The sequence below is a fragment of the Macaca fascicularis genome, chromosome 3 (assembly GCF_037993035.2).
Source record: "Macaca fascicularis isolate 582-1 chromosome 3, T2T-MFA8v1.1".
Lineage (NCBI taxonomy): Eukaryota > Metazoa > Chordata > Mammalia > Primates > Cercopithecidae > Macaca > Macaca fascicularis.
This window is the reverse complement of record NC_088377.1, coordinates 87,026,119-87,051,873: the sequence shown is the minus strand read 5'-3', so window position 1 is coordinate 87,051,873 and position 25,755 is coordinate 87,026,119. Positions and strand designations below refer to the sequence as shown.

Here is a 25,755-nt window from a genome sequence, read left to right as displayed (position 1 = left end):
TAATAATAGCAAGCTTGAGTAGATAAAGCTTTAAAGAACAAGATCAGACAACTCACAACAGGGCAATATAAATTGGCTAAGAGAAGGTTGAAAATGTACAGTCAGGAGATGCAAAGAACTATGGGAACACTCAGTGTTGTTGAGTTTTGGGGGAGAAGAACACTTGCGTGAATCACCAGTTGGGTAGAAATTAGGCCTTTTTGTAAGTTCACTTGGCTATGTATTCATAGCCTTTCACTCAGCTATACTCATTCAGGCCATAATATTTCTTACACAAATGAAGCAAAATGCAGTACACATTTTCTGTGTGTGCAAAGATGCTTCTTCACCATTATTTAATAGCAAAAATATAAACAATCTATGTGTTCAAAATGGTATCAAAAAACTAAATGGTAGTATGTTCATAAAAGGCATCCGTTAAAATTTATGAAACTATCTTAGAATTTTCAATGAATTCCAGTTATTAAAATTGGAATACAAAATTGTATATACAATAGGTCTTAAGATAAAAGAAAAGGAAAAACAAATGACAATAAAGAATCTACCAAATTGGTTAACAGTGGTAGATTCTGCATCATGAGTGTCTTTTTTTCTTCTGTTTTCTGCTTTTTATGAAGTTTTCAGATTTTCCACAGTACGAATGAATTATTTTTGTAATAAAAAGGAATAACTATTAATGCTATGTTTAAACCAGATGTGAGATAGCTGCTGTAACTTAAGGTCAAGAGACATTTAATTTGTATTTGCTTTCTGGTACATTAGATATATTTCCAGTGTTGAGCTCTCTCCTCCTTCCCTATATTGAAGTCTTTGCAATCAACTGACACCAAATAGGAGTTCATTTTTTTGGAGAGATGCTTTACACCATAATGGCTTTGATGAGTCTCATAAGATCCATTGCCATGTAAAATATTTCTCAAACGATAGAATTCAAAACTCTGTTTAAAAAGAGACCTCTGCCATTATCATTAGCAAACTAATGCAGAAACAGAATAAAAACAAACACAGCATGTTCTCACTTACACGTGGGAGCTAAATGATGAGAACTCATGAACACATAAGAAGGGAACAACAGACACTGGGGTCTACTTGAGGGTGGCGAGTGGGAGGAGGGAGAGGAGAAGAGAAGATAACTGTTGGGTACTAGGCTTAGTACCTGGGTGATGAAATAATCTGTACCACAATCCCCTGTGATGCAAGTTTACCTGTACAACAAATCTACGCAGGTACCCCTGAACCTAAAATAAAAGTTAAAAAAAAAGAAAAAAATACATTAATGGGCTATAAATAAATAAAAAGGCTTCTGATGCAAGCAAAAACTAATTAACGGGTGGTAAAGGAAATGGGTGAAAGTTTGAGAAGTAACAGTGTATTTATGTAATTTCCAAGGGTCTCTCCACAAGATACTTATTATTTACAAAGGATAAAATAGTGACTTTACAGTGGAGAAATCTGACAGACAGCACCCTAACCAAGAGTTGCCATCACCAGTGCAGCTTGTATTGGGTTGGTTCAAAAGTAATTGTGGGGTTTTATTGCCATTACTTTTGATGGCAAAAACTGCAATAACTTTTGCACCAGCCTAACACCTCCTGATACAGGGCATTGAGGGCTCAACGTGGCGTCTGTGACTCCTGCTGAAGTCAGAGCCTGACTCTGATCACAAGGAAACATCAGGCAAATTTAAAGTGGCAGTATTTTACAAAGTAACTAGCCTATACCCTTAGAAACCATCAGTGGGCTGAGGGCAGTGGCTCATGCCTGTAATCCCAGCACTTTGGGAGGCCGAGGTGGGAGGATTGCTTGAGGTCAGGAGTTTGAGACCAGCCTGGCCAACATGGTGAAACCCCATCTCTACTAAAAATACAAAAAATTAGCTGGGCATGGTGGCGGGCACCTATAGTCCTAGCTACTCAGGAGGCTGAGACCAGAGAATCACTTGAACCCTGGAGGCAGAGGTTGCAGTGAGCCAAGACTGCACTGTTGCACTCCAGCCTGGGTGACAGAGAGATTCTGTCTCAAAAATAAATCAATAAGTCTGGGCGCGGTGGCTCATGCCTGTAATCTCAGCACTTTGGGAGGCCAAGGTGGGCGGATCACGAGGTCAGATCAAGACCATCCTGGCTAACACAGGGAAACCCTGTCTCTACTAAAAAAGTACAAAAAAAAAAAAAATAGCCAGCGTGGTGGCAGGTGCCTGTAGTCCCAGCTACTTAGGAGGCTGAGGTAGGAGAATGGCGTGAACTCGGGAGGTGGAGCTTGCAGTGAGCCAAGATCACGCCACTGCATTTCAGCCTGGGCAACAGTGCAAGACTCCGTCTCAAAAATAAATAAATAAATAAATAAATAAATAAATAAAATAAATAAATAAAAACAACCAGTGTCATGAAATACAAAGAAAAACAACTGAACTGAATATAACACAAGATCTTGCATCTTGGATTTTTCTTTTTCATAAAGGATATTATTGAGAAAATTGATGAGATCTGAATAAGGTCTGTAGATTAGATAATAGTACCATGTTGAGGTTAATATCTTGATTTTTATAATTATACTGTAGGTATATAAAAGAATGTCTTGTTTTTAGGAAATATGCATCATAGTATTTAGGAGTATGGGAGCATACTGTCTACAGATTACTCTTGAATGGTTCAGAAAAACATGACACACACACATATGTATATATAAATATGTATACATGTATAAATTATATGTCTCTCACATAGAGACAGTGAGAAAAAGGAAAAACAAACAGCAAAATGTGAACATTTGGAGAATCTGTGTGAAATGTATTAGGGAATTCATTGTCATATTCTTGCAAGTTCTCTGTAAGTCTGAAAGTATGCCAAGATTTAAAAAAATAAATTAAAGCAGAAAGGGACTGTTGGTTGCAGCTCTTCCAAGCATTAGCACATCATCGGGGCCCTCCAGTTCCTGAGTTTGACATGCCTTTTTCAACACTGAATCCTCTCTCTGTCCTGTAGGGAATAGATGCTATGTGTCTAGTGCTATTCTTAAGTCCTTTCCATATATTTTCCCTCCAAAATCTGTTGACAGCACTATGAAGTAGATAGAATTCTAATTCTAATTGACAAGTAAGAAACTAACATTTACAGAGGCTAAGTAACTTGCATAAGATCCCACAGCCAGAAAGTAGCAGAACGAGACTTGAACTGGGGCTTCTCTACCTCCCTCTGCTCTTCTGTCTTTCCACAGCTGGGAATCATATGTCCCTCCCATCACAGTCCCGTGAATGTAAGTCTTTTTTTCTGGGCATTTACAAGTCTGAAAGTATCCCTGTTGGTGTTCTCACATAACGTGGATTCACTGAATTGATTTCCACCAAGGCATGTTATCTTGCTTTGCTCAGTGTGCTAAATCATGTTCCACCTTAGAATTCCTCAAACTATTGGATGCCAGTTAGGGAACATGAAGCAGTGGGCTATTTCACTAAGTCTATATATGTGAGATCTTTTAAGCTCTTTGGCGTAATATGAGCAATCTCCAGCATACTCCGGGTGCTGTTTTGTCAGAAGTCCCTCCTGGGCCATGGTAAACAGTGAAAGGAGCCAAGATGATAACCTCCCTTGGCAGGTCTTCCTCCTACTCCCTCCCTGTTCCGGCTGCTATGATGGAAGATGGCACTTCTAAAATGTAAATGCCTCCAGGAGGACCCAATTTAGGTCTGTGAAATTCAACATTATAATTATGTGAGTGCCTTCATGGGGACTCACTGCTTGCCAGCTAAAGAGATTGAAAAGGACCCAAGAGAGTAGATTCAAGGAGAATATGTAGACCTTGGATGGTGCTAGAGACATACTTCCCCTGGTTTTCAGTGCTTGGGATGAAAACCTAGTGAAGATACAGGAATTCAACTGTGGGCTTGTACCAGTAACATAGCTCCTCAGCTGCTGTAAGCAGGAACCAAGTCCTGGTGGCAGCATTGAGGAGGGCACACAAAATGTATTCTGACATAACAACCTCTGGGAGGAATTTGATCCCAGAGTTGACAGTAATTGGGGAAAACTGATCATAAGGAAAGAGCTTGGAATTTCAATGAAAGAAAGAAATCAGCGAATACAAAAAGAAAAAGTAACCTGCACATTATGCACATGTACCCTAGAACTTAAAGTATAATAATAATAAACAAATAAATAAATAATAAAAAAAAAAAAAAGAAAAAGTAGAGGACCTGGTTGATTGGGATAGTTTGAATAGGCCACAGGAAAGAAGAAAGACACCCCTCAGTGCAACCTTACAAATCTCTATTTGTACCAGAACCTCTCCTCCACTGGTGAATTATAAGACCCCTCCTTCAAAGTAGGTCAATTTAGGGAAAAGCCAAGTGCTGGTGGCATAAAAGAATCAGGACATGCCGTCTTGCCCTGAGCAGTGGAATTTAATTCGAAGAGGAGTAGAAATGGAGGCTGGCTGTACAGCTGCATTAGCTTGCTTTTGCTGGTTATGCTGTGAAATAAACATCCACACAATCTCAATGGCTTCCACAACAAAGGTTTATTTCTCACTCACATCACATTTGGCTGTGGGTCAGCTGCAGCTTTCCTTCCCCTTGTGGTTTGGGCTCAGATGTGCTTCTGAAGTGTAGGCTGAAGGCATAGCCCAATCTGGAACTAGAACATGGTGTTCTTGCGGGAAAGCAGGCAGTAGCAAGAGGGATGGTGAAACTCATGATACCTCTTAAAACTTCTTGCTTACAGTGAACATCACATTTAATTGGCCAACACCAGACCTCTGCTCTGGAATGTAAAATAATCCTCTCTGGTGAGAGGAGGCAAAGGACTCTAGGCTTTCACCATCTCCAGAAGAGAGATTTTATGTCTCCAAAAGTCTCTATTTTTAGGGTAGCCAATAATCATCCTTTAACCCATGTGCCTTTGCTCAGAAATCATTAACACCAAAAACATAAAAATATTCATGGAACATTGTTTCGTGACACTCATGCTTTTTAATATTCTGATTACTGTGTTTAATTGTAGAGACCCAGTTTTCAGAGTTGTGGAAATGAGTGGCTCATAGTTCTCAGTAGGCACATGTTCTCCTTTGGCTGACATATAGAGACTGGATCCAAAAATCTAACTTCTCTCCTTCTCCCTAGCTGGTTGACACTATCTCCCAGAACCTCTATTTCTATGTTCAATATCACATCTGGAAACTCTTAATGTTTTCATACGTATTCAATGTAGAAACAACAGTTACTAAAAAAAAAAAATCACAATTTGGATATTATGATTTTTCTTGCCTCATTAGCCCTCAATATCTTATCACCAACTAACATAATTTATTTAGTCTCCAGGAGTTTTTAGATTCTATTATGGTAAAGACAAGAGTTGACCACACACAGTCGCATATATCCAAGTCAGTGCATGCCTATGGGTTTTAATATCTTTATGTTGAAAGATGCGCTGTTTGCTTTTCAAAGTCTTAGACACTCGTGTGTCTGTAGAATCTGAAAATATTATCCAGTAGAAAAACATGTAATTGGAAAAGGTGGTGGTGCCATCCATTTAGCAGATCGATGATAGATTTCCTGGATGCCTCTCCTTCCCCGCAAAAGTAATTTCCATAAAAATAGTTTTATGAAAGCCTCCAAACTAGTACAAAATAATACTGTTGTAGAAGCTAGAAATAGGGATCGGTATATCTGACTCCAGAACTGATTTCCAGGATAAAGGTGCAACTGGACTCTGAAGATCAGCCCAGACCTCTGCCTGCCTGCACATTTCACCTGCCCTCTGTAGCTCCAGGCCTGCACCAGTCAGTCTCCACTTGCTCCTCTCCACTTGCTCCTCTCTTCCTGTGTTTATTGGAGCTCTCCAGTTCCCAAAAATGCAGCAAAGTTGGAAGTAGGTATAGCGACACAATGGGCATAATAGAAGCTGTGATAGCCACAATAGAAAAAGGCAGATTCAGAGAGAGAGACATGGAAACAGATTATAGCTTCTGGTACGGGAAAGACAAGATGCTTCATATCCAGAAATAAGCTTCATGGCAGGTAGCGAGATGAGCAGGTGAGGAGCAGCCAGCTTCTCTCCACAGTCTGCAAGAGCAGCGTAGGATATACAGGTTGCTAAACAAGCAAAAGGTTAGCCACAGGCTTTACAAATTAACATGCAATACCATCCTGCCAGTGACAGCTCTCTTCTATCTACAATTCTGCCAAATTCTCACCACCCACACCACTCCCACCCTGTTCACACCACCGTGATTGGCCTAGATTTTTGCAAGGTCTCCCAGCTTCCTCCCTCCTCTTCCTTCCAGTGTGTTCCTAAAGCAGCAGCAGGAGAGCTCCTGCTCAATGCCAGCCACATCATGTCACTTCCCCACTCAGGGTTCATCAGTGACTTCCCACCTTGCAATGTGTGAACACCAGAGTCCTTCCAGTGAACTCGAAGCCTAACACCACCTGGCCCCTTGTGACATCCCCAGCTTTATTTCCTTCTGTCCTCCCCTTTGTTCCGCATGTTCCGGCCACACTGGCCTCTGCAGATGCTCTCCCACCTCAGGCCTTTTAACCTGGAATATTCTTCCCTTGGGCAGGAATGGATACTTCCTTTTCTTCCTTCAGGTCTTTATTCAAAACCTCCTTATCTTTGAAGCTTTTTCTGGAGACCCAGGGAAACCTTCATCTCCTACCCACATCTTAACATTTCATTTCTCATTGTTTCTTGAAATTGCATGATCTCTAACATGTGCAGTTTACTTATTTATTGTGTTTTTGGTTGCTCTCTTCCCCTCAACATGAGCTCTACAGCCAGGGCCTGTGGGCTGTGTTGCTCACTGACATATTGCCTGATCCACAGTGCCTGGTATGTAGTTGGCCCACCACAGACATTTACTGAGTGAATCTGTGAATGAAAAGACCCCTCCACATGAGGACCTGAAAGGAAATATGTGCACAGCAAATGAAACAAGTGCTGAATAAAGTCGCCTTTTGTGACTCTCTGGGTCCCTGTGCAGGCTTCTCCTCCCTATCTCATTGCCCCACAAGAGTGAATCACCAGCAAATCCCGCGAATCCTCTGCCAGACCCATGGTCCAGACCCAAGTCTTGACAACACTAGTCCCTTGGAAGCCAGCCAGAGCACACCTGGGGCTGGTCAGGTCAGGAGAGCCTCCCCTGGAACTGGCAGAGCCATATCCAAGGGAGCCCAGAGCTCTGTCCCTGGGGACCGTGCAGGAATAAGTGGAGCCCCCCTACCCCCACACCCAGCACCTTACTTGGGGTGAAATCCGCAGAGAGTTCCCCCTGTTCTGAGGAGTGGCCACAGCGGGAGGAGGTTTGGCACCCCTTGACTGGGGACCTCTGCCCTCCCAGCCTGCACTTCAGACCAGGAACCATGTTTAAAGATAATACTTGGGAACAAATACTAGGCTGATAAAAGACAACAGAGGGGAATCAGGGACTACTATTCTTTAAAAATGTGGAATAAGAGAGGCATCCTTGGCCCAAGCCTATGATCATTTCAGAAAACATTTTGAACTCAAGAAAAAGAAAACATGGACTACCAAGCAGCCAGGACTTTGCATGAGCTACATGAGGAAATCTATGAAGATTCATTTAAAGAATCAAAACAGGAATGTAATCCGTACAGAGACATGGTGCTCATGGATGGGATAACTTAACGTGCAAAACTTTTCCCTATTCATTTGTTAGTTTAATTTAATCCCACTAACAAGATATGTGAGTCTTTATGTTCTGGAGGATGGCCAATGGGTCTCAGTATTGGGCTCTACTGGCACCTTGGTGGGGAGTCCTGAGTGTGGGCATGGGTGTGGGTGGCATTCTCCTACACATCCAGCACACTCCCCTGGGCCCACAGTCACCAGCTTTCTGGATTCTAGATGGACAAAAATGCAAGCACCGCTAAGATAACTTATTTCAAAAATTAATGAAGGGCTGGGCACGGTGGTTCACACCAGTAATCCCAGCATTTTGGGAGGCCAAGAGGGGCGAATCACTTGAGCCCAGGAGTTTGAGAACAGCCTGGGCAACATAGAAAGACTCCATCTCTTTTATAAAAATGAGAAATTAAAATTAATGATGGAGGTACCTGTGCTACCCAATGTGATACATGCAATAAATATAAAGTAAATATGTTTATATGTGCTAGTCCGTGTATACACACACATGCAAACACTAAAACTTCATGTGTGGGCATATGAATAGAAAGAGCAATAGGAGTAAAATCCTGAAATAGACACAAGTTAATAAGAAATCTCATATATTATGATATATTAAGTGATTACTTAATCTATATCATTATTTAAGTAATTACTAAAATTATTAAGTGATTTGGAAAACCATTCATGGGGAGAAAAGCTAAAATGAAATAGTGTGAATTCAAAGTGTCTGAGACAGATCTCAATCAATTTAGAAAGTTTCTTTTGGCAAGTTTAAGGCTGCACTCCTGACGGTGTCAGGAGGTCCTCTGAGGCCCAAGGTGGTTGGGGTACAGCTTGCTTTTGTACATTTTAGGGAGTCATGAGACATCAATCAATATGTTTAAGATGTACATTGCTTTGGTCCAGAAAGGTGGGAAAACTTGAAGCAAGAACTTCCAGGTCATAGGTAGATAAGAGACAGAAGGTTGCATTCTTCTGAGTCCTTGATCAGCCTTTCGCTGAATACTCAATGTAGTCTGGCTCGGTGAATCTGCATTTTTACATAAACAACAGGGCAGAGGAAGCAATCAAATATGCATTTGTCTCAGGTGAGCTGTGAAGATCAGCTGTCAGTTTACATTGCCAGGGTGAAATTCAACAGAACTGTTTGAGGGTAAAGATCTTGAGGCCCACAAGAAATTTCCTTGTGGGCACATTATGAGGGAGGTATGTAGCTTTTAAAAAATCTTTGTTAACTGCCTTATTTAGGAATAAAATGGGAAGCAGGTTTGCCTGCCGTAGTTGCCAGCTCGACTTTTCTTTTGGCTTAGTGATTTGGGGGTCCCAAGATTTATTTTCCTTTCACAATAGTAAATAAAACAAAAAAACTAACTATACCCAACAATAAAGTTCAGAAAGAAGACACTATAAAGGTAAAGTGAAAACTAGAGAGGAGAAGGAGGGAGGGAGGGAGGGAAGAAGGGAGGAAGGAAGGGGGGATGGGAGGGAGGGAAGAAAGAAAAAGAAGGAAGCAAGGAGGGAAGGAAAGAAGGAAGGAAGGAAAGAAAGGAGGGAGGGAAGGAAGGAGGCAGGGAGGGAGTGGGGAGGGAAAGTGTGACTGTTTGCCTAATGGAAGCTGGGGCTTCAGAGGTTCTGGGGAAAAGGGACATTGCCTTCAGTGTCTTAAAGGTATTTCTGACCAAAATAAAATGTAAATCACTGGAGAAGACCTGCCTGGAGCCCTCCTCAGCTCTTAAATGGAATGCTCTGACATCTTGTTGTGTGTTCAGCTCATCTGTTCAGTGTGTCTCCCTTCCTGAAGGGCAGGGACCACACTAGTCTTTGCAGGGTGGGCCACTGAGTATGGGCACTCTGGAACCAGGTGCCTGGCTCTGAATCTGCTTCTGCTCCTTACTACTTGCATGACATTGGGCATATTACAGCAACTCTCCATGCCTCAGTTTCCTCCTCTGTAAAGTGTAGACAGTCATAGCAACTGCCTCGCTAGATTATTGTGAGGATCAAATGGGTTAATATGTGTAAAGCACTCAGAACAGTGCCTGGCACATAGGAAGTCACATCAATATTAGAGATGAGTGTTTACCACTGTATCTGCAGTGCTCAAAACAATGCCAGCTATGTGGGAGACAGTCAATGCATGTTGGGTGACTCTGAGCCTGTTTTGCTAGATAATACCTCTCCAACTCCCTAAGAACACAAACAAACCACCCCTCAAGGATAACTGGTGACAGATTTTGAAAATAGAGGCAGAAGTGCACTTCATCAGTCTTTTTCTTTTTCCCCCACTTGCAAAAGCGCTGAGTAGGACTTAGTCTGCTTGCATACCCATGGCGGGAAATTTAAATGAGATACTGAAGCCAATGGGAGAGGGCCCTTGGTTGCTCAGGGCAGAGTGAAGCCCGTATCCTTTGCGTAATTCTGCCCTTTCATATTGCTTTTTGTAAAAGGAAAATGTTTTGATAGTCTGTCACTGAAATCTGTTTTTAATGAAAACACCCTGAGATTAGCTATTATTCTTAGAAGACAGCTCTGTTGTGGAGTTATTCAAGGATGGAGTTCTATTATGTGTGTTTGCCAATCACAGATGTACCTCGGATGAAACGTGAAGGTTAGGGAAGAAAGGAAACAGTTCTGGGCTGAGCAGCAATAAAGTGCTGCATTGGGAGGGATGGAACTGGTCGGGAGGGGTCCCAGCTCATGGCCATGACGCTGGCCCCAGAGTGGGTGCTGGCCAGAAGCTGTCCCCACCCTGTTCTTACCACCTTGGCTCCAGGACCCACCTTGACTTCTCATGTGACTTTTCTCTTTGGTGCTCAGAATGAGAATCTGAGGAGTAAGGCCTGGGGAGGAAGAGGCCACCCCCACAGGTGGTCATATTTATGTTGCCTGGTTATGGAGTTAGAACTGTTCCTTTAGGGACAAACTGGATCCCTTTGGACCAGTGTATCTAAGAACAAGGATGGGTCCCTCAGGTTGGGAAGAAAGTTCCAAATGGGACGTTAGGGAACATGGAAGTTTAAAGTGAAGCAATCTTTATTTTCTCCCTGTGTGTCATTGTTTAGCCATGGATATGCTAGAGAAGTGAATAAATATATGAATGAATGAAAATGAAAAATATATGAGTAAAATAAATATCTTTAAAAAGGAGTAGCCCACTGGCTATACCACTAAGTTCATGCTCTTCAAGTAAAGCCTGGACTATTTGTCAAAGCCTTTTTTTCCCTCTAATGTAAGAGGGACGTTCTGCCATAGTGGAGGGGCCTGGGAATTTGGAAGGTGTCGTAAGTCATTGCTGACAGGAAATGATGCTATTAGGTGTTGGATCATAAAGAGACCTCCTCCCAGGAAAATGAATTCAGTGACAATAACACCATAATGTTATAGCACAGTACATTTTATATCTCCTGAAAATTGATGTTGGATCAAAACAAGGGACTGAAAGAAAATAGATTGGGACAAAACAAAATCATTCAGACCCCAAGTCATGCTGATGGAATCAAGGTCACAAAGTTCAAAACAGAACTTCCAACATGAGACCAGACGGCCGCTTTTTTGGCCTGCTATCCAGGCTGGCTGATGGCTGATGAATACTTGCTGTGACATCAGCCAAAAGGGAGAAGGTCTAGTGAAACTCTTCATCCCCCCTCTTGGGTTCTCGCCATAAAGCATAGTTTTATTAAATTAGCAAAAGTAATTTTCTGGTCTCTAAGAAGAAGAAAATTTTTTAAAATCTCCTTCAAAATATGTGCAACTGAGCTTACTTTGTCTTTGCAAGGGTGTCTGGTGTGACGTTTCCGGAATTAACCACATATATGGGAATGCACACACAGCCTCTTCCTTCCTTCGTGTACGGGGTTGGTCGGTCTGTTGGCAAATAGTTATCAGATGGCAAACACTGCGCTAGGGTCTTTGCCTGATAGAAGAGGAGAGCCGTAAATTTCCTTGAGGGGTTTGGGGTCAATGAAATAGGAATTGTATGTCTTTAAATATCTCTATAGCTTGGCACCTCCTGCTGGAACTCAACAAATCCTAAAAGCCAATTGTCTATACTTAGGACGACTTAAAATAATTGATAGTCACAATGATTTGTGAGGGGCAATTGCCCCAGCTGACCAGATTTCTGGGGATATCAGATACACCCACTTAAAATAAGTGTAAATTATTTTTAAATATCACAAGCCCCCTTTGAGGACCAGCCACTCCCGGGCTTCTTAGCTGTGATGCCCTCTTAGAGGCCCAGACCTGTAGGCACATGTCCCTCCCAGAAGGCGGCACACTGGCTGGGCCGCCCTCAAACTGCCCCGTAAAAAAAGAGAACCTTACCCGAACTAGGACTTCTGGCTTTCTTACAGTGTGGGGTTCAGAGTGACCGTTCATCCTGTTGTTTGTAGTCCGTATGGCGTGGCTTTTCAAAAGCAAATGTACTTTGTTTCTATAATTAGGAAAAAAAGTTGTTTTTAAATGTCATCTTTCGCCAGGCGCGGTGGCTCACGCCTGTAATCCCAGCACTTTGGGAGGCCGAGGCGGGCGGATCACGAGGTCAGGAGATCGAGACCATCCTGGCTAACACGGTGAAACCCCGTCTCTACTAAAAATACAAAAAGTTAGCCGGGTGTGGTGGCAGGCGCCTGTAGTCGCAGCTACTCAGGATGCTGAGGCAGGAGAATGATGTGAACCCGGGAGGCGGAGCTTGCAGTGAGCGGAGATCCAGCCATTGCACCCCAGCCTGGGTGACAGAGCAAGACTCCATCTCAAATAAATAAATAAATATCATCTTTTATATTGCTAGCTTTTATGTATTCCACCCATGAATGATCTTGACCTCTTCCTCAAAAAATCCTCCACTTATCAGATGACAGACCGAATGAAACACGAGGGAAGCAAAACAGTGAAACAATTTGTTTTAGCCTATGGTAAATCACAGTATGGTCTGAAGGGTAACATGCTTTCTAATATTTGGTTTTTAATCTTAGTTCATTTGGGTAGGGACAGATCGATATTTACCCAGGAGTGACATCCTGCTTGGCTCCTTTGATTTGTAATAATCCTAACTCTATTCAGTTGACCTAATGGCTGTGGCAGAGCATCAGGCCTCGGAGGTAGTGTCACTGCCAGTCAGTGCTGATAAGTAGTGACAGGCCCTGTCGGATGGTTGATTCACAGGGCTCTAGAGAGGTGCCAGGGGTTTACAGGGCATGAGCAGGGTGCAGCAGCCAGGACCTATGGAGGAGCGGCCTTAGGCAGGGCCGGGCCTCCAACACCGCTCTGCTCTCCTGTTGCTGTGCTGCAAGGGTCGCAGAGGGACCCTCCCCACGTGACTTCCTGCTGCCCTGTGCCGAGCACTCCTAGAGGATTTTCCTGAGGGTCATGGCCACTTGAGTCCAACAGAGGAACTGGCTGTGTATAGCTGTGTATAAACTAGTTGTGCCTTTGAAGGAAGAATCATCTAATCTCAGGTTATTTTAAAGTAGTACTTTGTTGATTCCTATACTCTTCCTTGCCATTTCCTGGGGATTTCCTCTACCTGAAATCTGTGCACTCATTTGCTGCTGTCAGGCTGGATCCCAAATGGCAGAAGCAAGGGGCCATGCAGATCTGTATAGCTGAAGGTGGGCTGAGAGCAGGGAGTAGAAGTACTCATCAGGTGGCTTTTGTGTAGACAGGTCACTTGGTCCCCATCTGATTCCTTCATTTCTTTGGGCTCCAGTTTATTCCTGATGGAAGAGGGTTCCATCCAGGTTCTCTTTGGTGGAGTGGGGTAAACTTCCAGGATCTGGAGCTGGATCCTTTTTGCTCCCCATTCACTTTCTTTATAAAGTCTCCACTTCTGCTCTCATTCCTTTCTTATTTCCAGAGTCAAGCTTTGCAGTTAAAAAATTAGTAAACTGTAAAGAAACAATTTACAGTAAACTGTAAAGTGAAATACACGAGTATCCCCAGTGCTAAGTGCTAAATAGATAATGTCTAAACAGCCCATTTGAATGGTCTTTTTTCCTCTTCTTTTTACTCTCCTAATGTGCATGCATGTGTGTGTTTAATTAATTGGATCAACATCTGGCTTAGGACAGTGAGCACGCCCTGTACCAGGCTCTGTGCTAAGTGCTGAGGATGGCAGCCCCAGCTCCCAGAGAATTCTGAGTCAATTTTGCAAGATAGATGTTAAACAAATACATACATAAATAGTTCATTAGAATTATTTTTTAAAACTGTCAAAAAACAATAACTACAGGGTACTATTCCCAGGCCTCTGTTGTGGGGGAAGGGGAAGCACAGGGAAGGCCAAGGAGTGAGGGGTGTGGAGGAAGAAGGGCTGAGGGCAGCTCAGGTCAGGCAGCTGGCTGGCATCTGGCTGGACAGCACACTGGCATCTCCAAGGAAGGGGGAAAATAAGTGCCTCTGGAGACTGTGGGATTCCCAAGTGGCCAGAGTGTCACAGGTCAGGAGGAGGGAGGTAGCAGTGAGGCCGGGGAGGAAAGAGGGCCAGATCCACTTTGCATGTTTGTATAAAGTAAGTCTCAAACTGGTATTTAAAGCTTTAGCCTAAAGGAAGTGTGAAGCCACTAAAACAAGGAAGGGCGACATCAGGTTTCCTTTTTCAATAAAGCGTTCTGTCCATTGTGGAGACTGTATTAAGAGCAAAGGTGCAGACGAGGAGGCCGGTTAGGCTCCATGGGAGTTGAGTGGGAGAGGGAGGTTTGGTCCATGCTGAAGGAGGCAGAAATGGTGAGAGGCAGATAAATTCTAGAACCATTAAGAGGCAGGAACAGATGAACTCAGTGCTTGGTTGGACAAAAAGGATGGAGAAAGAGGACTGGAGAAAGAAAGCTGTCCAAGTTCCTGACAGGGAGTTCTAAGCGGTGAAGGAACCATGACTAAGGCTGGACTTTTAAGGGAGGCGTGGGCATAGGAATAAAGACCCTGAGTTTTTCTTGCACGGTGCTTGGGTGGCTGCGCAAAGCTCCAGTGGATGGGACTGGATTTGGACATCAGATGAGTGCTCTGACCTATCACAGAAATTGGAGAGTTGGCAATGTTCACATGGTAACTAAGGCCAGAGGCAGGGACATGGCCCTAGTGTGTTCCTTCTTGCATCTTTTCCTAGTTGGCCCTTCTCCAAGGGGGAAGGCAGTGCAGGGGAGCCTGCAGATGGGGCAGAGCTGGGGCAGCTTGAGAACCAGCCGGGAAGCCGGTGGCTGTGGCAGGGAGTAGGAAGGAGCAAGGGTGCTGCACGGTGTGCATCACCACTGAGAAGTCCAGTAGCATCCACCAGCGCGTTGGACACAGAGCAGGATCTCAGTACGTGGATGTTGAATTCTCTCCCTCTTCTATTCAGATCTACTTGGACCAGGGTTGAGAACATAATCTCTGCACCCAGAATGCAAGCTTGCTACTCGTTTCTTACACGAATTCATTTGTCAGCAAAGCTTCAGGTTTCATCGGGGTTTGGGAATGCTGACATCATAGACTGCTTTTTTTCTGGAATCAGGCCATATTGATTATTTTCATGGTGACTGTAACTCCAAAGGAAGATGAGGTTATCAAATCAGAATAAAGACTCATGAACCAAAACAGTACCTGGATTAAGAGGGCCCTGATAGACGATGCCATCAGCAACTTTCCCATGCCTGGTATCTCTGCTCAAGTCCTGTATGCTAATTTTGGACATGGTAGCTCTAAAGTGCCAGTGGTGAGACCAGTGATGCCAAGTTGATTGTGGTGACAGTCACTCTGCAGGACAACAAGTGGAAGGGGACAGCACTTCTTGAGTCTTTCCCATCTGAGTAAATGCCTGAGGGAGTAAGGGCACTGAAACAGGCAGTGAATTTTCAGCAGTTTAATTGTAGATTCCCCTTCCTTTGTGGTCGAGGGAGCTTCAGGAGTGGATCATATGTGAGGATGCTTTTAGGTGGCCTTCTCAGACAGCTGGGAGAGCAGAACTTCTCTTTCCCCACAAACACCTACACCAAATCTTTGTTTCTTGAAAAAGAAAAAAAAATTCTAGGCCCATGGGTCTCATTCCTTAAATTAAAATTTAAAATCAAATCAAATTACTTATGGCACAGAATAATGTTGCTTGCAACTTTTTATCCACTTTATCAAAATGAGTGTGGTCCTTGTGTGATGTTTCCTTTTGCACGTCGGTTGCCCAGGCCAGGTATCTTGGCAGGGGTGGGGGGAACAATGTTGTTTGTGCGGGTAATGTTGCTGATTTTGTTTGCTTGGGATACACGCTAAGTTAACCTCGTTGGACTTTTCCCCAGGAATTGATGCGCGTACACGTGGTGGGTCATTATGCTGCTGCACCTGTGTAGTGTGAAGGTCAGTGTGCTTTTCTGATTATAAGAAACCATCCATGTCATTCCATTATAAACCCACTCCACTCATAATGGAATGTGCCTCAGCCCAGGGCCATTGCTGTTGCCCAGCCCAGGAATTATCTCAAGTGTGGCTGGACATTTGAGATCCATCACCCTCCCTCCCCACCACCTGCATCCACCCCAGAATTCGACTGTGCTCCATTTTGAGATGATGTTTTTGCATGTCGAGTCCTCCTTGTGTGATGTGAACGTACAGTTGTTACAAGTGAATTTGTACCTGGAAACACTCTATGATGCTACTTCCAGAATTATAGCCGAGAGCTCTGCTGTCTAGGGGTAATTGCTGTACAGTTGATATGGACAGACAGAAATAGGCCTTGAGACAAGAGCAACGGCTTCTCCTCCTGACTCAGAGCCAGGTCATCCTCTAGGAGGCTGATGGCTCATTAGGATGGGCCCTTGCAGCAGGGTGCCTTTCCCTGAAAGTACTTTCCACCAGCTCCCCAAGACTTCCTGCCAAGGCTCCTCCTTCCTCTGTGTCATGGTTTTACTTTTGGTGACAGCCCCGGTTTACAGTCATCACAGCGCACATTTACTGGGCACCATGCATCATGGTAGGTATGATCATTGTCCCCATTTGATGTACAAAGGAACTGCGTCATAGAGGGTTGACTGATTGCTCTGAAGTCTCCCAGTAGGTAAATGAGGAGCATTGATTCCAACTGAGGTCTGCCTGTCTGAGCTGGAGTCCATCCACTGGGCCCTGTGCTGTTTGGGTAATACTCAGCCAATCCTGATGTGAGGCTTTTCTCTAAAAAATAAATAAAAGCCCACATTTGCATAGCACTTTGCAAATTTATTAAGCATATCCACATGCATACTCAGCGAATCCTTGAAATAACCCTGCAAGAAGAAGAGGGACGCCCTGAGATGTTCAGTGCGTGCCTTGCTACGCGTCAGTGGGCGGAAGGGTGAGGCCACGCTCGCATGCAGAGGCAGCTTCTCCTCTGCCACAGGGCCCTGCTGCCTACTCATGCAGAGGGCAGCTCTCTTAATTCACAAGTTCTGCCTAATGCACTTAAAGAATGAGCACAGCATGTGTTGGATTCAGGAAGCATTAAATTAATACTTAATCCTGTGCTGCCAAACATCCAGGAATAGTCTCAGCACAGTCACTTAAATTCCCCTTTGTTTCCTTGAGTATCCCAGCTTGGTGTGCGCTCAGGAGCCACTTCCTCTGTACTATTTTCACACCTCAGAGCTCAGCAGAGCCTTGATTTCCCCAGTTCACTCAGTTTACTCCACCCTCCAGCTGTCCCTTAGGGAAGGTGTAACTTTTGCTAAGAGAAAGTTTTCATAGCAGTCAGTCTGTCTGCATTCCCTTTGGACTTCGGTGTTTTCTCTTTGGCTTTAAAGATAGAGTGAGAAATATTTTTTAAATACCAAGCAGTTCCTTCTGGGTGCATTTCACATTCAGGAAAAATGCCCCCTCTTTCTTCTTTCCAGGATTAGTGTCCTTGGGAAGTTAGGGCTTCTCAGTCGTAGACAATCTCAGCTCATGGCATCTTCAGATACAAGCTTTGCCTTGAAATAAAACTCCTGGAACCGAACAGCAAAGCCAAATATGCACACAGATCATCACAGGGGATTTTATTCAGTGATCCAGGAAACACGAAGGCCAAGTATTCTCCCCTGACATTTATATGAGTGAGTTCTCACCAGGTAACATGAGAGAAGACTGGGATCCCAGCTGATGCTGTCAAGGACTTAGCTTGTGAAACAAAACATGAGCATGAGTACAGCCTCCTGCAATGACACAGGGAACCTGAAAGGACAGGATGCAGCAGCCTTATTTCCAGGTTCCCTGGAAGGTAAATGCAAAGCTCTTCACTTTACCAAACCTTACTCGGTAAAAGGAATCTATGGCTCCGTAACTTCTGTGCTTTCATGTAAATCTTCAAAATTAAAAATAATGCCAAAGTTCCCGACACCTTCCCCTAAATTTATAAGAAGATTCATCATGCTCTGAAATGAGTCTGCAGCACTACTAGCTGGACTTATAAAAATATCTGGAAATAAGCTCTGGAGGCTAAGGTGGGAGGATCGCTTGAGGCCAGGAGTATGAGACCAGCCTGAGCAACATAGCGAGATCCCATGTCTACGAAAAATTTAAAAAAAAATTAATTGGGCATGGTAGTGTGTGCCTGTAGTCCCAGCTGCTGAGGAGGCTGAACGGGGAGAATCGCTTGAGCCCACAAGTTCAAGGCTACAGTGAGCTATGATGGCACCACTGCATTCCAGCCTGGGTGACATAGCAAGACCTTGTCTCTAGAAAAAAAAAGAAAATAAAAGAAATAAACTAGGCATCATTTAATTGACCACTTAATGTCAGTATATTTTCAGCTTCTGGAATGATCCTCAGTAGGATGAATGCTCATCTCTGAAAGAGGCTCATACAAGGGAGAATTTTATGCTATAACCACCGGTTCTCAACCAGGGGTACATCGCAAACCACCAAGTCTAGCTTCGCATGTGAAGCCCGCCTACTTGCACACTGAAAAGGTCTCTAGGTGATTCTGGTATGCACTCCTGGTTGAGAAACACTAGCTAGACCTGATGGGAACTAAGCCTGTCCACTTCTGTGAATAAGAGAATGAGAAAGAAATCTGTGCTGAAGATCTTTATGCTACAAAAACAAGTATCTTGTCACCCAAAGATGGCTTTCTGAAGCCTATCAAAGGCCCTCTGCGGAGAAAAAACAAAACATGCATTGCAAATGACTGGCATCTCTGTGTCTGTTAGGTCCCCTGAGAGGGCAAGAGAGAACTAACGCTTGTGACAGGGAAAGGGAAGAAGTGGAATTGTGTGGGGGCTGCAGCTTGGCAGAGCCTCTGCCAGCCCAGTGGACTCTCAGGAGCAAAAACAGCCTGTTCAGAGACCCAGTGTTGGGTGGGAATGGCGAGGCCCTTGCACTCCCACCTAGCTTAGTGTTAGGCCAAGGCACCCTAAAAAGAACCAGAGAACCCCTCCAAACATAAGTAGAGTGGAAGGAGTTGGTGGCTGGAAGCTGTCAGCTAATAGCATCCTGACAACTGGGCAATGAATCTGTTTTTAAAAGAGAAAGCACAGCTCCATGTCTGCTGTACTCTCCAAAGACCAGAAAATCAGCTTCTCTGGGCTGTGCAGAGTTTAGCTCTGTTTTGACTGCAACGCCAAGGTGTGGTCCTTTGGTGGAATGTACTGCCTTAAGGTAGAGGAATGAAGGGAGGACAATGGACGAAACAAGCAGGAAAACTTGGTTCATTTGATTTCCTTCTGTTTAGGGCATGTGCTAGATGGCAGGACATGGAAGAATAGGGCACTAAAATTCGAGGGATCATAATAACTTCTCATGTTGAAAGTGAAGCCCAGACCAGGCACAGTGGCTCACACCTGTAATCCCAGAACTTTGGGAGGGGGATATCAGGAGGATAGCTTGACACCAGTCTATATAAGCCTGGGCAACATAGTAAGACCCCATCTCTAATAAAAATTTAAAAATTTAGCCAGGCATGGCAGTGCGCCTGTAGTCGCAGCTACTCTGGTGGTTGAGGCAGGAGAATTGCTTGAGCCCAGGATTTAGAGGCTGCAGTGGGCTGTATTCGTGCCATTGCACTCCAGCCTGGGCAACAGAGTGAGATGCTATGGAAGGAAAGAAAGAAAGAGAGAGAGAGAGGAAGGAAGGGGAGAGGGAGGGAGGGAAGAAGGAAGGAAGGAAGGAAGGAAGGAAGGAAGGAAGGAAGGAAGGAAGGAAGGAAGGGAGGGAGGGAGGGAGGGAGGGAGGGAGGGAGGGAGGGAGGGAGGGTAAGGAAGGAAAGAAGGGAAAGAAGAAAAAAGAGAAAAAAAGAAAAAGGAAGGAAGGAAAAGAGGAAAAAAGGGAGAAAAAAAGAAAAAGGAAGGAGGGAAGGAAGAAGGAAAGAGAGGAAAAAAGAGAGAAAAAAGTAAAAGGAAGGAGGGAAGGAAGGAAGGAGAGGAAAAAAGAGAGAAAAAAAAGGAAGAAGGGAAGGAAGGAAAAGAAAAAAAGAAAGAAAAAGGAAGGAATGAGAAAGAGAAAGAGAGAAAGAAGAAAGCAAACAAGAAAGGAGGGAGGGAGAGAAGAAGGAAGGAAGGAAGGAAGGAAGGAAGGAAGGAAGGAAGGAAGGAAGGAAGGAAGGAAGGAAGGAAGGAAAGGAAGGAAGGAAGGAAGGGAGGGAGGGAGGGAGGGAGGGAGGGAGGGAAAACAATGGAGGGAGGGAAGAAAGAGAAAGATAAAGGAGAGGAGGAGAAGTGAGGAGAGGAGAGAAAGAAGAAGAAAGAGAAGAGCCCAGAGAGGTTGTGTGTCATCGGAGGTCACCCAGAGACCGCAGGGCTGAGGTGGAGCCCCAGAGCTCCTGACAGCACACCCCTCTCCTGACACAGAATGGGCCTTGTTACATCACTCTCCTTCACTCCAAACTCTACACAATAAAGAAAATCTGTGGCTCCAGAACTTTCATGTTCTTGCTTAAATCTTCCAAACTGAAAATGATCCTGAGGTTCCCTATACCATACCCCGCCCCACCAAGTCCTTCATCTAGACACATCCTGGGTCTAGAATGTATCAGGAGACAGAGGTGTAGATCCTCAGGCGTCTGAAACCACAGCCAGCTTCCCTAAACTTCCACTATATCTCTGGCTTGCTTTTGGTTATAATGTTGTGCAAACATAAATTGACAGTCATGAGAAGCCTCTCTTCTAACTCTGCAATTTGTCATCCTGACACCAACAGAAAATCAGGACATCATTAATTCTCTGCACTTATTGATTTGGGACCTCCATTGTAAGGCTGGCGTCTTTCCTCGCCCTCCTCCTCCTCCTCCTCCTTTTCCTCCTCCTTCTCCTGTCCGTCTTCCCCCATCTCCCCGTTCTCCTCCTGTTTCCCCTCCCCCTCCTCATAGTTTTCAGGGTCGGAGTCCTAAGCCACTCTATTGCAATAGCTACCAAAGAGAAAGGGGCTGAATCTGTGTGCATGTGAGGCCACGATCTCTAGACCCCACTGACTGAGGGGCCGCCCTGCCTCCCTTCCAGCTCTTCTCCAGTCACTGCCTGAACTCGGCTCTCCTGGACCTTAGGAGATAAATAGTGTGGTCCAGCACTGCCCTGGGTGAGCTGAGTCATGCCCTTGGCAGGGTCGAGGAGCTCCCGTGAGGAGACCAATCGCCTAGCGTGAATCTTCTTCGGGGACTGCTCGCCCTCTGCCCCCTAAGTGCTGGGCGCCGCCCGTCCCCACCTCTATCAGAACTCGGGTCATCTGCAGAGCCTCGGCTGCTGCCAGGTACCCGGGTGTGACTCCACCACCACCATTTTCCCAGCAGGAAGCAGCAAGCTCAGCACAGAAATAAAACTGTCCTGCTGAGTCGCTCACAGCCTGTCCCAGTAACTGTTCCGGAGCGTCAGCCTGACACAGCACCCCTGGAGGACCACGCCGTGCGGGCTGCAAGCCTCGCCCTTAACCATGCCCAGCAGGACCAGAGCCGCCAGCACAAATCAAGGTCCTGGCCATTGAACAACTTCTGAGCCTGCACTTTAAGAAGGCGCTCTTGTTTTGAATACGTAGTCTGTCCTGTTCTTTCAAAGTAAGTGCTTTTTATCAAGGGCCTGGACTGTCTTTTAAACATATTTTTTTCTCACTTGTACATTAAAGGGAAATGTATTTCTGTCTAGAAAAGGAGACCGGGAGAGGAATGAGACTGTGCAGTATTCAGGCTTGGTTTAAACTAGGGCATGCACACGGCATAGCTATTTTCTTCAGGCAGCATGTGGCCAAAAAACATGCGTGTGTAGCTGACTGTTTTGAGCTTTGTTTATTTTAAGTACTGTATACTGAGGGATTTTGTTCAAGCAAAGGAGTACCAGCTTTATATGCAGCCACAGATGCCTCTCTTGCTTGGTAGTGCTAGATTTAGAGCTCAAAATTTTCCTTTTCAGCAAGAACTAGAAGTTCCCTAGTAGTATTTTTCCCCTCATGCCTGTTTGCACTGTGCAGAATTCTTAGAGAACACGGCTTTGCAAATGTTCTGCGGCAGTCTCAGGATAGCACGGTATGTCAGCAGATATGGGTCCCGGGCCTCTTTGCTTAGCTATGCTTTCTTAATGCAGGTTCTTGCTTTACACGATTTCAAACAATAACTCAGTATTTTCATGATCACAGCTGAATATACGCCACGGATGGATGTGTGTTTTTCTTCCTCTCTTGCAGATTTTAACCAAAACACACACACACAGAAATACAAACTAAAAATGGATTTGGGAGCATTGTATTCGTCTTAAAATTTTTGGATAGGGATTATCCTGGGTCACTCTGGTCCACAGCAGCCTCATGAACTATTCTGAATTCGATGTCAGACCCTGAAATGAGGGGTCTGTGACACCAGCTCAGCCTGGCTTGGATGTTATAGATGGGAGCATGGACCAGTCATTCCTTTTCAACTGGGCCACTATTTATTGAGCGCCTACTGTGTACCAGATATGGTCAAAGAAGGAGAGATACAGTTGTTAGCAAACAGGTCTCTGGCCGCCTGGAGGTTTTATTCTAGCTGAGAGGAGGGGTGTCAGAAAATGAAGAACCCACACAAGTGCAGAACACGATGTAAAGCCCTGGGAAGTGCTAAGAAGAGAGGCCAGGGGAAAGAAGGTGGAGAAGGGAGCGCCAGGAACGCCTTGTGTGTACCTGCCCTGCCTTGTACCTCCGCCTCTGGGTTCAGTCTAAACACCCATGCTGTCTCTCTATACTTGCGTAAAAAAATAGCCCAGAGGTCACCAACTCATGCTTCTTTGCAAGTGTATTTTATTTGGCTGCCGGTGTTTTTTTATTTGATTTTATTAATGGCTTTTTAAATAAAAATAGGCAATTTATATAAAAATTCAGAATCTTAGCTTCTCTTGAAAAAAATCAAAAGCTCCTACAGTCCTGGGCCCACCCTCTGCTTGGCCACAGAGCTGAGTGAGGAGGGCCCTGTTAGGCCGGAGGGCATATGACCTTCAGCTCATCACCGCTCCTACTTAACTCACCTCCTCTGAAGGCAGCTGTGTTTTAGCCTATTTTGTTGCTGGCCCTACAGTCATTCATTACTTCTCCCAGGGCAGCAATGCTTCCGGTGTCAGCACCCCACCCCCCTTACCGGATGGGCCCTGTGGGTGCTTCCTCCTCTGGCTTTCCCTCCCAGTCATTTTATTGAGGTTTACCTCTCCTTGAGGGCTGCAAGGGGCTGTGGAGGTACCATGCTGTCGGAGTCCCGGGCCAAGTCGCAGAAGCCTCTGTTGAAGAATGGGCCCTGTCCTTCTGCAATTCCAGATGCCTTTTGCTTAGCCTAGTGGGACAGGGAACCGAATGTGGATGCACAAAAATCTAGTTCCTTTCTGTTTTCTTTTATTTTTTTGAGACCGAGTCTTGCTCTATCACCCAGACTGGAGTGCAATAGCGTGGCCTCGGCTCACTGCAACCTCCGCCTCCCAAGCAATTCTCCAGCCTCAACCTCCTGAGTAGCTGGGATTACCAGTGCCTGCCAACACGCCCAGCTGATTTTTGTGTTTTTAATGGAGATGGGGTTTCACCATGTTGGCCAGGCTGGTCTCGAACTCCTGATCTCAGGTGATCCACCCGCCTTGGCCTTCCAAAGTGCTGGGATTACAGGCATGAGCCACCATGGCTGGCCACAAAATCTAGTTTCTTTGTACTCATTATACTCACAGGTCTAAATGGCTAAGATGCTCTTGGAGTTATGGGTTCATTGCACTCCTGCTTGATTAAACCCCAGCCCATGCTCTGGTTACTTCATCTTTTCTCCCTTATACAATTCTACCCGCAAAGTCCTTCTCAGACTCTTTCTTCCCCAAATGGAATTAGCCTAAGCATATGTTATTTTGCTCCAGTTACTGTTTATTTCCATGTAGCTGTTCAGAGTAGAATGCTATTACCTGACAGGTAGGCGTCAGGTAATCGCAAGGGGCAGTGTCATTCATCCAAGCTGGACCCAATGCTCTAGGGGGTACATTTCACAGGGTCCTTGGCTCACCTTGTAAGAATCTCAGCATCCAGCAGTATCCTCCTCCTGTCTCCATTGATTCAACCAATGTTGGTCTAGAATTCACTCCCTTACCATACAGAATATTTCCAAATGTGCACCATTATCAGAACCACACACCTGCAAGCCCTCTACTCAACATATAAGTGTGCTTTTCACTTACATTCATCACCCTTCCTTGCTCCATGATAGATAATAGGTTCTTCTCTGGTCAACGCCTTCCCCTGCTATGTGGGTCTTTCTTCACTTCAGTAGCTCACCTCTGAGTGTCCTCTCCAACTTTCTGCCCCCAGTCAGTATCCGTGTAAGTGAGGAGCTGTCTGAGGCTCACTCCCAGGGCTTCTGGTTCTTCTGCTGAGAGTGGATCTCTTCATAGCTATCTTAGGGCCATGTGTACTTACACCCAAGAACCGGCAGCTTTAGCATCACCTGGGAGCTCAGAAAAGTAAACTCCGGAGCCCACTCCAGAAATGCTGAATCAATCTCCGCACTTTAATAAGATTTCCAGGTAATTCATGTAGACATTTAAGTTGGGAACACACTGGCTTATACCATGGCCCAAGCCATGCAGAGGCTTTCACAGCTACCTCTGGGCCCATTGATCCCAGTCTCTCATTAAAAACTCCTTTCACCAATGTAGAGATGTCATTTGATCATTGGTTATGAGTTCCCACAGTCATACCCATGCATTTTGTAACCTTCATCATGGATAGACTCTCCATCTATTAGTAAATATCACTAGCAGTTGGCCAGACTATAAAAGATCCTTGGGAGCTGAGTCATTCATTATAAAACACCTAAATGGTTACTGGGGAAAAGCAATCTTGCAGTATAGTTTAACAGTAGATGTAGAATGTGGAAAAACTAATTAAAGTCAATAAAAGACAGTTGTTGTTAAATAGCCTGTTAACCGCCAATTGAACAAGACAGAAAAGTGGTTAAGAGCTGACACAGAAGTCCAGTGGCCAACCTTGATTAGAGTTCAGCTTTGCTTCCAGCTGCGTAACCTTGGGGGCATTATTTAGCCCAGTCATTTGCAAGTCTGTCTGCTGAGTAAAATCATCTGTAGAGCTTGGACAGGGATTTTCAGCTGCTTGGGATTTACCTAGTTCAGTAGCTGGTCAAGGCTCAAACAGCTGCACTTAAAAAAAAAAAAAAATTCTTGGTCATTTTGATGCACAGCCCGGTTTGGGAACCACTGGCAACCTCTTGGAGCCTCTCATTGCCCATTTCTGGAATGAGGACAGTAATAGAGAAGCTTCTTGAGTTTTTGAGAGAATTGAATGGTAGCATGAAGGGAAGGAAGGGTCCTGCCACGTGCCTACACATAGTTGTTGCTCACTCATTGGTAGTGATGATGACAGTGATGACCATGGTGGTGGTGATGGTGAGGAGACAGGCTCCATTTACACACCCACTGAATAAACTCAAATCTAGCCTCCTTTATTTCTCAAATACAAGCCTTACTTTATATACACATCTGTTTAGAAGCCCACAAACATAGATTGTGAGAATAAACCCTATCATTTTATTATGGCTGCTGGTAGCTCTGTTCTAAGCTTGATTCCACCTTTTAATAACTCTGACTTAGGTTTGTTCAGTGCCTTCAGTTTTCCAAGGGCTTTAAATACATCATCAACTTTTACATTCCCTCCGATGTTAAGAGATGTGCATTGGGAGGCCAAGGGGGGTGGGGGTGGATCACCTGAGGTC

The 25,755-nt window shown here is 44.7% G+C and overlaps 1 protein-coding gene across 18 annotated transcripts in view; it reads left to right on the top strand.

The window, feature by feature from the left end:
- The window catches only part of HECW1 (HECT, C2 and WW domain containing E3 ubiquitin protein ligase 1), a 464,113-nt gene that overhangs the window by 114,781 nt on the left and 323,577 nt on the right, over positions 1–25,755 (top strand). For 11 of the 18 annotated variants that reach the window (XM_065542077.1, XM_074035183.1, XM_074035186.1 and 8 more), the window contains one exon: positions 15,905–15,962. The exons of 4 other annotated variants lie outside the window; for them this stretch is intronic. In XM_065542077.1, the coding sequence (XP_065398149.1) occupies positions 15,936–15,962 (27 nt within the window). In that variant the 5' untranslated portion in view covers positions 15,905–15,935. Of the gene's footprint in view, positions 1–15,904; positions 15,963–21,255; positions 21,595–25,755 lie in introns of those variants that run through there. 3 more of the 18 variants (XM_074035185.1, XM_074035190.1, XM_065542076.2) reach the window with 1 other exon arrangement.